We start from the raw sequence: 12,738 nt of genomic DNA on the forward strand, positions 1-12,738 counted from the left end.
TACCCCAGGACATGTTTGTTGATTTTAGAGAGAGGAAGGGAGAGGGGGAGGAAGGGAGAGGGAGAGGGGACAGGGGAGGAGACAGAGAGAGAGAGGAACACTGAGATGAGAGAGAAACATCAGTTCGCTGCCTCCTGGGTGCTCCCCGACCAGGGACTGAACCCAGCCTTTTTGGTGTATGGGATGATGCTCCAACCAACTGAGCCACCCTGCCAGGGCCAGACACTGTGTTTTGGAGAAACGTTAGCAAAATTGAGTGGAAGTTACAGAAATGACCCTTGTAATTCCTGTCCCCACACGGACAGCCTCCTCCGTCATCAGCATTCCTCACTGCAGTGGTGCCTTCATTACACACGGGGACGCTATGCTGAGCCACCAGTATCACGCACATTCCGTGATCTACGGAAGAGTGCGCTTTCGGTGTTGTGCATGCGATGGGTTCAGATACATGTGTAATGACATGCGTCTACCATCATAGCAACACACAGAGTAGCTGCGCTGCCCTAAAATCCCGCTATGCTTTGCTGACCCCTATTCATCCTTCTGTCCTCCTTAACCTCTGACGACCACTCATCTTTTTACTGTTGCCGTAGTTCGGCCTTTTCCAGAAGGTCAGGCAGTTGGACTCGCACAGGATGCAGCCTTCTCAGGCTGGTTCTTTCACTCAGAAATATACACGTAAGTGTCCCCGATGTCTGTTCATGGCTTGATAGCTCATTTCTCTTTAGTGATGGATAACAGTCCATTGTCTGAAAGTACCACAGTTCGTTTATCCAGTCACATAGTAAATGATGTCTCGGTGGCTTCCAAATTTTGGGAATTATGAAAAACGTTCCTATGAAGAGTCATGGGCAGGTTTTGGGCGGACCGGCATCTTCTGCTCCTTTGGGCACATAAAGAGGAGTGAAACTACTGGGTCGTGTGGCAGGGTGTCTTCAGTTTTGTAAGAAACCACCAAGCCACCTTTAAAAGTGGCTTTTCTCATTCCCGTCAGCAACAAATGGGAGTCCTTGTGGCTCCACACCGTGGCCAGCGCTGCTGTTCTGTATTTGGCCATTCTTGCAGGTGCACCTGGCCCTGTTTGCTGTGATGGGTGCGTCTCATTAGGGTTTCAGTTTGCATTTCCCTGGTGGCACATGCTGAGGAGCATCTTCTCATTTGTTTATTTGCTGTCTGTGTATCTTCTTTGGCAAGGTGTCTGTTAAGGTCTTTGGTTCGTTTTTTAAATTGAGTGACTTGTTTTCTTATTGTTGAGTTTTAGGAGTTCTTTGTATATTTTGGATAACAGACCTTTATCAGATATGCCCTTTGCAAATATTTTTCCTAATCTGTAGCCTGAGGTTCCTGAGAAAATATATATTTTAAACAGCTGAAAGTGCTTTCCTTCAAATGTATTTCTACATGCTTAATTTAAACACTTTTTTTCCTTTCTTTTTATTAAATTCATAGGGGCGATATATGCAATGGAACACCACTCAGCCACAAGAAAAGATAAAATACCGCCATTTGTGAGAACATGGATGGACCCTGAGAATATCATGTTAAGTGAAAGAAGTCAGGTAGAAAAAAAGTTCAGACCCATATGATGTCACTCATATGTGGGATATAAAACTGAGAGCAACGAACGCACAAACAAGAAAAATAAACAAAAACTCACAGACACAAACACCAACAAACACTTGTCCAGTCAGTACAGTTTTCTCCGTGGATTCAACAGGACATGAGACCACATTCAATATTTTTAGAAGAAAATCCACTTAGCTATGAATTAGAATTTTTTTTACTATAATTCCTAAGAAAACATCTATTTAAAAGACCTAAAATTATAATTTTTTTTTTACTCTAAAGTGAGTTTATATAGCTCTGGTGGTTCCAGAGCTAAAAGGTAAAATCCCTAATGGTCTTAAATAGCACATGTTCTTTTGGGAAAAGAGAAAGGGCAAATGTTCTTGTCCTTCCAGAGTTTACAACCCATTGAGTAATCCTGGACTAAGGTAGGACCTTCTTCCTCAAAGTTGTTAATTTTTTGACAAAATCACTCTATGTAAGAGAACAAGCAAAATAGCAAGGTGATAGAAGAGGAAATAAAACTGAAAAACCACCAAGAATTAAACATGACTACCTGGCCACACTGCATCCCATTAATTTTACCTGCTGTTACTATATCCTTAAAACAGGGCATTAAACAAACAAAAAGCCACGGGTTCCTTTATCTATTGCTCTCAGAACCTAGACAGGATGACTCGGTGTGCTACAGAGTCTGTAGAATGTGGAAGAGTTCCTCCTTCTTTCAGGGGGGATGAAATATCCATCAGATATCTTCCCAATTTCAAAAACGCTTGTGCTTTTATTCCTTTGTAAGCAAGGTTATTAACTTCCATTCCATTAATCTTCAAGTTAAATTTACTTATTTATCCATCTCTAGCCACAAAAATACTCTGTTTCCTCTCCCCGTGTACCTACTCGTCCTTCGGGAATCCTTTTGGGAAGCTTGTCTTTTCTCCTTCACACTCTCGTTAGTACTCTTCCTTCCTCCCCGGCCCCCGGCAGGGACGCAGCACCGGCAGCAGCTGCCACGGCTGCTCCGACGGCACCACGCGTGTTCATTGTGCCAGACAGGTAATCAGAGTACAATGTGCCAAATGCCACCCATCTTTCCTGCTAGACCTTAAGTTCCAAGACTACAGATCACACGTTTATCTTGATTTTTACTCTTTTACTGGCATCTAGCACAATTCTTGCCTTAACGAGAACCTTTTGAATGAACTAATGCCCAATAATATGTACCTTGGCCTTTAAAATAAGCAATTTTAGAAGCAAAGATCTGTATTGTCTTCTAACATACCATCTGAAGGGCTGAAAGTTCTTCTGTTAGTCGAGAAATCTGTACATTATACTGTTTTCTTGTGTTTGCAACCTGTAAGTGAAGATATTTATAAATGTTTAGGTCTACAACAGAAATCCATGATATCCAATATACACATTTAGGATAATAATTTTGATAGAAAATCAAGTTGTAACTTTTAGGGCATAAAAGATAAATAAGCACACAATGTATTAAAGAGTCAAGACTTTATCACGACTGTGGGAAGAAACAGACTGAGATGAAGGACAGGAGCCACCAAACCTCCTGGCCCAGGATCCTCTGACCCTGTAACAGCAAAGACCTTTTGTTTATGATGGGTTCTTTCTGTTCAAAGTTATCATATTAGAAATGAAAACTGGGACAATTTCAAAATACTTACTTATTAATCCCTACATAAGTAACATATCTGCAAATTTCCTTAATGTCTGGCTCAAGAGACCTAACAGGTTGAACACAGATGCCTGTTAAGATGATTTAGGTAAGAAGACAACCCGATTTAAGGAAGCAGTTGGATACCTGAAGCTTGTGGAAAGGTCTGGACTGAATTCAGAGAGCACAGAGTTTTGAAAAGTTACAGATATTATTAAAAGATTCATGCAAAAGATAACCTCCATCAACCATGGAATTAACGTGAATTTACTTTAGAATTAGAAAATCAATGAGAGGACTTCTCATATCATGAGTACTTTGATAAAAGCATTCTTTTAACGGACGAGGCTTTAAAAAACCAGTTTACTTCAGTCTACCTCAGTGAGACTTGTGAAAAAATATAGGTAAGAAAAAAGTTAATACCTTTTCTTTAGCTAGTGGAGGAAAATACAGTGTGTCCAACTATTCTATAGGAGCTAACTTTATTTATTCAATTTATTTCTTATTACAGTATAGTTGATACACAATATTATATTAGCTTCAGGTATGTAGGAGCTCATTTGAAAGGAAAAGGGTATTAGCTTTTGATAATTATGTTTATCTCTGCATAGTCTTTATGAATATCTAGGCAAGCATTGTAATGTAAATATTACAGTAAAAATTAAACTACACATTTCTGCTTTTGCCAAATCTTGCCCCTGACAAAAATGTCAAGTTAAAAAATTACAACCAAAGCTTCTTGAGAAACTGGCTGATTCCAGGTCTGAGGCAGGAAAGTACGGGACGCGAGAAACATCACTTAGGCAAGAAAGCTAGAGAGACAATCCGAGGATGAGAAAGACCGATGGCAGTGTAAGATACAAAATTAAAAATATTCATGAACCCAGAGTGATATTAAAAAGGAGGGCAGGGCACTTCCTTACTGAAAAATGACAGCTCGTAAATGTATAGAAAGAATAATAGAATTAGAATATTACCATTTTAATCACTCCATACAATATTTACTTCAGGCAAGGGTTATCACTGAAGGCTAAAACCACCGGAGGAAAGATTTTGGAGGAAAAGAACACCTGCCTGCATGGTCTTCAAACACCTCCTCCAATGATGTCTGAAGCACCCAGTGGACAAGTCTGCTCTTACCACCTTACCCGGGCGGTCAAGCGTAGCATCACCAACACACAACCTAACACGCCAGCGTCCTGACATGATGAAGCAGGAGGCACACACACGGCTCTGCCAGAAACGACCAAACCTACCAAGAAGGAAGAGCCGCACGAGCCCAGATGTGGACATTCTAATGGACCACTGGCTTGCATCCTACAAAGGATTCTTTGTCATAGAGAGGAAGGCAGGTTACTGTGGAAAACTGACGATTTACAAAACTGAACAGCTGGAAAGAGTATTTTAGGGAAATTTGACTGTGGATTGTACTGAAGTAACGTGGATTTTTAAAAAGGTACGGTACTAGCACAGTGGTGGGGAGTACAGTGTACTTTTTCTGGGGAAGTAGATGCTAAGATATTTAGGAGTAAAGCGTTAGGGCGCCTATAGGCTCTCACCAAATGCTTGGCAAAAGGGAATGGATTTTGCAAGGTGCTGAGAGTTATCTGGGTGAGGGGTAAAGTGTTCACTGTACAGCTCTTACAGCCTTTTTATGGGTTTGAAAATTTCTAAACAAAACAAAACACATTAATGTCCCTGAGAGCACAGCTCAGGAATCCACAGACTGCAGCGGCGTCCCAGTCCCACTGCTTCCCGGAGGTGGGACCCAGGGCTAGCCACTTACCTACTCTGCATGTCAGCGTCTGCGTCTCGAGATGGATTTCTGTGGCTCCTGCCTCCTAAACTCACGTCACACTGTCAGAACCCACCACTCCAACGATAGCCTGATTCACGGCTCTACTAGCAGGAGGGGCAACGACATGAATGCCGTCTCTGTCTCTTTAGATAAAAGCAAACTTTCATTTCCAAGACAGTTTTAACTTTCACAGCCTCACAATTCAAACCAAGAAGCAACTTATTACTTTAATACACACAAAAAACGCACTAGATTTAGTCTTGAAAACATAAGAGCAAAGAACCACACAGTTCACAGGCTGGGCTAAGTATCCGCATGTTGTGACGGAAACAAAGCTGGGCTCGGTACCGCAAGGGGCAAGCACAGGCCTCAGTTCTGGCTTTAATTAGGATCTAACCTTGAGTAGTCAATAACCTCTTATGGTTTTCTGTTTCTTTACCAATAAAATAGCAGGTTAAACCAGATTTCTCCAGTCCTCAGGCGCTCTGGGATACTGCAAACAGCGGGTCTTCTTACTTCTTAGGCATTCTAAGTTTCTTTTTGAGCCTTCTCGTCCACTTGATAATGCAGGTGAGTTCATCCTCACCACCGCCCTCGCCGAAATCCTGCTCCTCCCCACTTCGCTCCCCTCCACTGAGGGCCCACTCCTACTCAGAGGGTAGGCGCTACTACCCTGAGATGATTTTTTATGTGACACTTGGCATAACTGATGCATTTAGCTGAGAGTTAAGTCCTTCAGGTAAAAGGTAGTGTTTAATCTTCAGCTGTAAAATTTGAATTTTAAATATAATTAAAAACCCCTTACTTCCTTCTTGGTTCTTGCGGCAGCGTCTTGCATCATCTGAGAAAGTGTTTCTCGCATTTTCTCTATTTCTTCTTCTTTTTGCTTCTCCTTAAGCAGAGCCTTCGGAAGAGAACCATCCAATGTTATTACAGAGCACATCAGTATAAATAAAAATAACGTAAGAAACGGGTACACACTTATTCACTAACTGCCTTCTTGAAAGCAAACATCTTCTAAACTTCTGAGACAGCTCCCCTTGGAGTGCCTACAAGTTATGGGCGGTGCCCGTTTCCCCTGCCCTCCTCACCTGGCCCTGTCCTCACTGAAAGTTTGTTCTTTTCCTCTGGAATTTCCTTAGCCACGGCCCTCCCTCTCTAACGTCCACAGTCGGGGATCTTAGAGTCATGCTTGGAGTTTTCTTCTCCTTCAGTCCCTCTAGAAAAGAAGTCACCAAGTCCAGGCAGTACATTCTTGGAAAAATTCCTTGGATTTCCCTTTCTTTCCATTACTCGGTGTTCAAATTCAGTCCCCAGTCCTCTCACGCCTCAGCCACACAGACACTACCTGCTCTGTCTTCTTGATGTGTTCCTATCCCTCTGATCATGTTTACTTGCCCCCTAAAAAGCAGCCTTAGGACCCCACGCTGTTGTCAGTCGGGCCAATCCTTGGTCTCCCCGTGGAGCAGAGCTGCTCTGGCGCCTGGGCCACCGCGTCCCCGATACTGTCGTCCTCATGCCCTCGCCACCCAGACTCTCACAGCCACAATCCCCACCGGCAGCTCAGGAGTCCATGCCGAGTAAGCGCCTTATTTAATGTCAGCGACACCTGGGATAACGGACTCCTTTTCCCCTCGTTTCCCTTCGTTACTGGGCCCTTAGTGCGCCCACCCCAGCGTCCGTCTGCTGCCTAACCCGCCCGGCAGCCCTTTTCGGCCTGCGTTGCTGCGGCCTCTTCTTCTCCGCCACCTCTTTGCTACCGACTACCTGCGACTCGGGCCTCGGTCCTTTGCTCCGTCTACATCCATCCTTGGTGGTCTATCCAATCTCATCATCTTAGATATCATTTATATGCTGACGGTTCCCACATTTACCTCTCTCGCCCAAATATCTTTTTGAGCCTAGAAAAGCTCCAATTTTATGCCTGACGGAATTGCTCTCTCCTTTTGATCATCACATAGTAAGGGGCCCTGTATTCGGATCCTACTGTCTTTCAAAGACACCACACACATTCCCATCGGTCTTTAAAAAAAAAAAAATTGCTTAATAAATTTGCTCCTGCTTAAACAGGTGAGCTACTCAGAACAGCAGCCGTGTTGGTGTGACACCCTTGGGGCGGGGTGAGGGCTGTAAGAACTACACTAGGCTGGGCTTCATGTCTGTCCGTGTGATCAGCTGAAAGGACCGTGACTTCTTGCACAAGCAGCCGAAGGCAGGAACTCTCTAACAATCAAGCAACGAGGCAAAAGGGGGCTTACTGCTGTGGCCACGAACAGCCTCTGTAAGGGTCTCCTGACGCCCGACTCGGGGGTGTGGGGGCAGACGCGAGGGTCAGGCTGTGAGCGCCATGACCACCTTCTCTGCACCTGCCCTACACACAACGGCCGTCTTTCACGACCTGATGTGGGGAACGTGCCTGCGCGGGCTTCAGAGGGGAAAGAGAAACAATTTTGTCCTGCTCTTATTTTTTTTTTAGCTAACTTAGGTGTTAAGAGAGATTCCCAAGCTTTTAATGTCTATTCTGTGCCTTTCCACCGTTCTAAGAGGCAGAATTCAGATGGGAAGATTAGCAGTCCCACAGTTTAAGTTTGCATAATTATTTCTTTATATTTCTTATTAGCTTCTTAATATACAACTTATAATTTGTTTTGTTTTTAAAAGCTCTCTTGGAAAACCTGCTACTATGTAAGAACGGCAAATATAAATAAAGCATTTTCTTTGTACTTCCACATTTCCCAGTTGAGTACTCTGCATGTAATAGGTATTCAGTAACTGTTGGTTAAATGAATTAATGAGTTAACGATCTCCACAGAAGGAAGGCAGCAACTCTGAAGACAAATTTATGAGTATGTCCTTTATGATTTCTATGAACTATATACGCTGCACATGGAAGGGGAAAAAGACAAAAATATTCGCGATAGCTAGGAATCAATTGTTAGAGTTAAAAAAAAGTGACATAAAGGCTCCAGTTAATAAATCTTTGCAGCTAAATTTCATTCCTGTCAATTAAGCTTCTGCTCCATTAAGAGTAATTATGTAGGTGATAAAGATGAATAAGATCCATCTGAATAAAATATAGGGGATACCGCAGTAAAGGGCTGAAACCGATTTTTTAAAGACTGTGAGACTTCAGGAGGCGCTGACTAGGTACACAAGGGTTGGAGACAGAAGGGAAGTCTGATATGCATACATAAGTTTTAGGGGAGGACTGACATTTTACCGTATTTTTTGATATCGAGCTTACCGCCAATAACTGAGTGCTGATTACGGGAGAGCACAGCAATTTCGTTCTCACGTGTTTACTCTGTAGTTATAAATCCCCGTGCTGTTAGGTCACATGGGGGAACAGCAGGATCTCACTTGTTTGTAAACATGGTAACTCGTTTTCTTACCTGGTTTTTTTGCAGGGTAGCTTCTTCTAGGAGCTGCATGCTATTTCTGGCTTTTAAGATAGCTTCATATTTCTCACTTTCTAATTCATTGTACTTTGCTTGTAACTCTCTGGTCTGGTTTTCCAAATGTGTTTTTTCTGCTCTCGATTGGTTGGCTTCTTGGATTGCTACACACGATCTAAAAATTAGTAATCGCATTGTAAAGGTTCGCATTTTTAAAGGGAAGGAAGGAGAGAGCATATTTACTGAGGACCTATCACCGGACAAGCATTCGTCCAGTTACTTTCACATGCATTTTCTCATTTGATTAGCACAGAAATTCTGTAATGTAGATTTTGTTACTCCTGTTTCAAAGAAAATCAAGTAAACCCACTTTAACAGGGGTTAAGCATCTGATTAAGGCTGTATGGCTAATGAGCAGTGGGGCAGAGACCACACCTAGATTCTGACTATGTTACATTTTCCATAGCATCGCGGGGTATTATATAGTTACATGATAGTGTTATCAAGCAAATCCTTCAAGAATGAGCTGTTATTTCCATTTATATGGTTTCTTTCTCCCTTTTCTTTTCGCTTGGCTCCCGGTTCCTGCTCTCTACCCAGATAACCCATGTTAACTTACTAGTATATATCTTTGAATATTTTCCCAAGTTCATAAAGTCATATACATATGGTAATGAAAAAAATACAATAAAACATTATTTTTAAAACACTGGAAAAAAAACAAAAAAAAAACAGTCCAGACCTTAAAGATAACTGAAAATCACTGCCTCGGAAGACTTCAGGGAACACATCTATAAATAATCTCTCAGGTATTTTTCCTCTTGTGTATGTTTACTAAGAAATGGCATTTCTACATAATTTTTACTCAACTTCATTATTCTTCTTTTCTGCTTCAAGATGGAAAGAACATTTTTGATTTTGGGATTGACTAAACTTGACTAGGATAGATTTGGAGAAAAGGTACAGACAGAAATGATCTTTGAATACGTTTCCTAAACATACCAATCTTTTGACTATCATTTTTTAAACAAACAATGTCCAATAGATCAGATTTTAAGCCTGTGATTGGAATTCCTTTAGCACTTATACAGCACGCACTGCACCTCTACTGTGGACTATCTTTCGACAAGAATAGGCAGAGGCAGACACACTCCACAACTGACCTTGTTTCTAATACTTTTATACTAGCCTGCAGCTCCTGTAAACGCCTGTCTGAGGCCTCCTCTCTCCTTTGGGCAGACACCATGTCCTCCTCCTAGAAAACAAAGACACCGGAAGCTCATTTCGAGTATGTGAAAATCCAATTCCTCGTTCTACAGCACAAGGATAATAATTCACTCTCCAAAGATAGCACACTGCTAGAATATGTAAGTGTGAAGAAGCGGGACCACTTCGGAAAGAAATCAGCTGCATACTAAAAAGGGGGAGAGAGAACCTCACTCTATTAGATAATCAATAACCAAAAACAGTCATTGCATATAGAGTTCTGCCAATATTTCAAACTCCTGTATTTCAACAGTGCAAGTCTAACAAAACAAGGCAAGCATTCGTATGCAGACAGTCTTTGGGTTATGCTCTCTTACCCAGGTTATACTGTGTCTATTAGAATCATAGGATAGTTCTTTGAGATGGGGATGCTTTTAAATATATTCAGGTTTTATTTGTACCATCTTTAAAAAAATCTCCTACCTTCTGGTGTGTTAAACAATTATTTTTTTTTACAACACCATTTTAATCTTTTATTGGCTTTTAGCTATATTTGTTTGGATTTTTTTTTTTTTTTTTAGAGTTGCTCTAGAGATTATAATATACATCTTTGCATTTTGAGGGCAAGAAAACGATTAGTTCATTTTTCAGCAACCCTGTTTAACACCTAATCCAAATAGATCAATAATAAAAAACACAGAAAAAACTCAGCTACAGGCAATCAACTGTCTTTAGAAATAAGAAAATACCTTCTTTTTAATCTGTTTTTGCAAATGTTCAGCCAGTTTAGTTAACTCTTCCACTTTGGCAGCTGCAATTCGCAGCTCTGACTTGGTTTGCCTAAAACAGAAAGTAAATTAATACAGTTACACAGTTTTCATACACCGTGAAGAATTCAAAAAATTAGAAAAATATGTAAATTTAGTAAAATCAATACTGATTTTGGGGCGCCGACATGTTTAGGAAGGACAGTCTGCCAAGAGCAAACCTCTGTAATAGATGGTTCCCTCGCTTTTATTGTGACAGATTCATTTAATCCGCCTTCCTGGTGTTGGGCACCGGACTGCTGAGATGCTCCTGCGGCCAAGCGCAGCAAACCCCGGTCATAGATGGTGTCCTCGTGTCTATCTAATTTGCCCCGTGATTCTACTTATAAACTGTCTCTCAATCGTGGAATCCAGCTGCACCTTCCTTGCCCAGCCTCTGGCCTCATCATTCCTCCCTAGGACTATCCCAGCAGACTGCAAACCAATTTCTCCGCGGCTGGTCTCCTCTTTAATTCATCTGCTATAACAATGCTTTTTATCTACAGAAGAGGTTCCCTAGTGATGAAAAGTCTTGGTTAACAACGATTTCTGGATTCCCTGCTTCTCTGGGTACCCAATCAACACTCCTCCGCATGGCATGTAAGGCGAGCCACCGCCTGGCCTCAGAGAGCATCACGCAGTGCCTGCTCCCACCACGTAATTCATGTCCCGGGTATAACAGACCACTGACGCACAGTTTCCTAAACACACCCTTCTCTATATTTTCATGTGTTTGATTGGACTAGCCTCCTTCCTCTTCTTTTGATAACTTTCTCAGTCTTCAAGATTTAGTTCCAAAATCTCAGCGCAAGCCTTCCTTAAGTTGTCCTATAGGCAAAAGACCATAACTCCAGTCCCCTTCATACATAATATTTTGTACATTATTAGCAGATACTCCTTCATGGAATTCAAAGTTTATAAAGAGAATGGAATTAAGATCATTAAAGGCAAGCATCCCATCTTGTTAATTATTAAATCCTCCTTGAAGAGCACAGTAGCCAGTACATATTGTGGTAGGAGTAAATATATTATAAATGAGTGAAAAAACATGCCAGAGGAAAGGAGACAGAAAGTCACAGGTATGCCCTGATATTTTACTTAGATCTTGCTTACCCAGTTTGATATTCATGTGTTGAAATCTTGTGGATCTCTCATTTGAAACAGAATCTCTCACATAATTAAAAAAAAAAAAAATTTAGGCATTGGCCCTAAGACCTGTTTTTGTACATAATTAAAAGGGCATTTAGATTATTATATTATGGCCCCTAAAACCGCAAAAAAAACTAAGTTTTTTGGGGAAAACAAGTAGCAGTTTATACATACGTGCTCATTACTACATTGTTCCACAAGATAATTAGGAAAGCAGTAAATAGCTGTTTATAGCTCCTGCTGGCCTGAAACGCGGAAAGCTATTCCAAGATAGAAGCTGTAAGGTTGGTCTCCTAGACCTGGAGCCGTTACCCTAAGGGCCACGTGAACATGTGAACTGTGTCAATCACTTAACCTTTCTGAGTCTCAGAACTGAGGCTCTAAAAGAGAGATAAAGACAACTTTTTCCTGGGTAGCTCAGAGAATTATCATAAAGTTCAAATCAGGTAATTCATATTAAAGCACCTTATCAACTTCACTGTGATTCTTACAATGCAAGCTATCATTATCATCTTGCCCTTTTCAGGATGTTAAATTGCCAGGAACTGTGTGGAATAGCATTATTTTACCGTTGGATGGAGAAAGTCTGAGGATGCCTTGATTCCTGGCCAAGAAATGAAAACTGGGATTTATGAGGTGCTGCTTAAAGTCTGACTCTCCTCTGGTAACCCCCAGCCAGGATCAGTTTACTGACGGCTCTCACCTGGGATATCTGGTTAGACAGCTGGGTTAGACTATGTGACCAGGGGGGCAAAAAAAGACCCTGGTGGGAACTTCCGCCTTGAGCTGTCCTGAAGCCAAGACTCCTTGCACACGTGTTGGTAGTTCAGTCTGGAGACAAAGCAAGTCTTGGTGTGAATGAAGCCCCCGGGGCTCTGCGCTGGGGTGTCACTGGGCCCCTGTGTCTGCCTGTGACTTCTATGACTACGCTCTGTGAGGTCTCGTGAGTCCTTTCAAAGCCCATACTTTGAATTTCTAAAGGAACCAACAAAAATAATCCCAGTTTTATTTTATGAAGGAACGTCAATAACTATATATTTATACGATTTTACATGTGAACGTTGTAGATATATGTTTGCTTGTGTACAAGTTAGATCAAGGTCAAGCATAGTTTTCATTGTAGAATAACAAATTTGATAAAACAATAAA

General features: G+C 41.6%; 1 protein-coding gene across 1 annotated transcript in view; it reads right to left on the reverse strand.

Annotated features, from left to right (window-relative positions):
* The window catches only part of SCLT1 (sodium channel and clathrin linker 1), a 73,118-nt gene that overhangs the window by 30,641 nt on the left and 29,739 nt on the right, over window positions 1–12,738 (reverse strand). The window contains exons 12-16 of the mRNA XM_090289046.1: window positions 10,384–10,474; window positions 9,592–9,683; window positions 8,426–8,603; window positions 5,839–5,937; window positions 2,846–2,917 (exon numbers count right to left, since the gene is read on the reverse strand). Coding sequence (XP_090145172.1) covers window positions 2,846–2,917; window positions 5,839–5,937; window positions 8,426–8,603; window positions 9,592–9,683; window positions 10,384–10,474 — 532 coding nt within the window. The remainder of the gene's footprint in view (window positions 1–2,845; window positions 2,918–5,838; window positions 5,938–8,425; window positions 8,604–9,591; window positions 9,684–10,383; window positions 10,475–12,738) is intronic.

The sequence above is a fragment of the Furipterus horrens genome, unplaced genomic scaffold, assembly GCF_987537825.1.
Source record: "Furipterus horrens unplaced genomic scaffold, mFurHor1.1.pri manual_scaffold_10, whole genome shotgun sequence".
Classification (NCBI taxonomy): Eukaryota; Metazoa; Chordata; class Mammalia; order Chiroptera; family Furipteridae; genus Furipterus; species Furipterus horrens.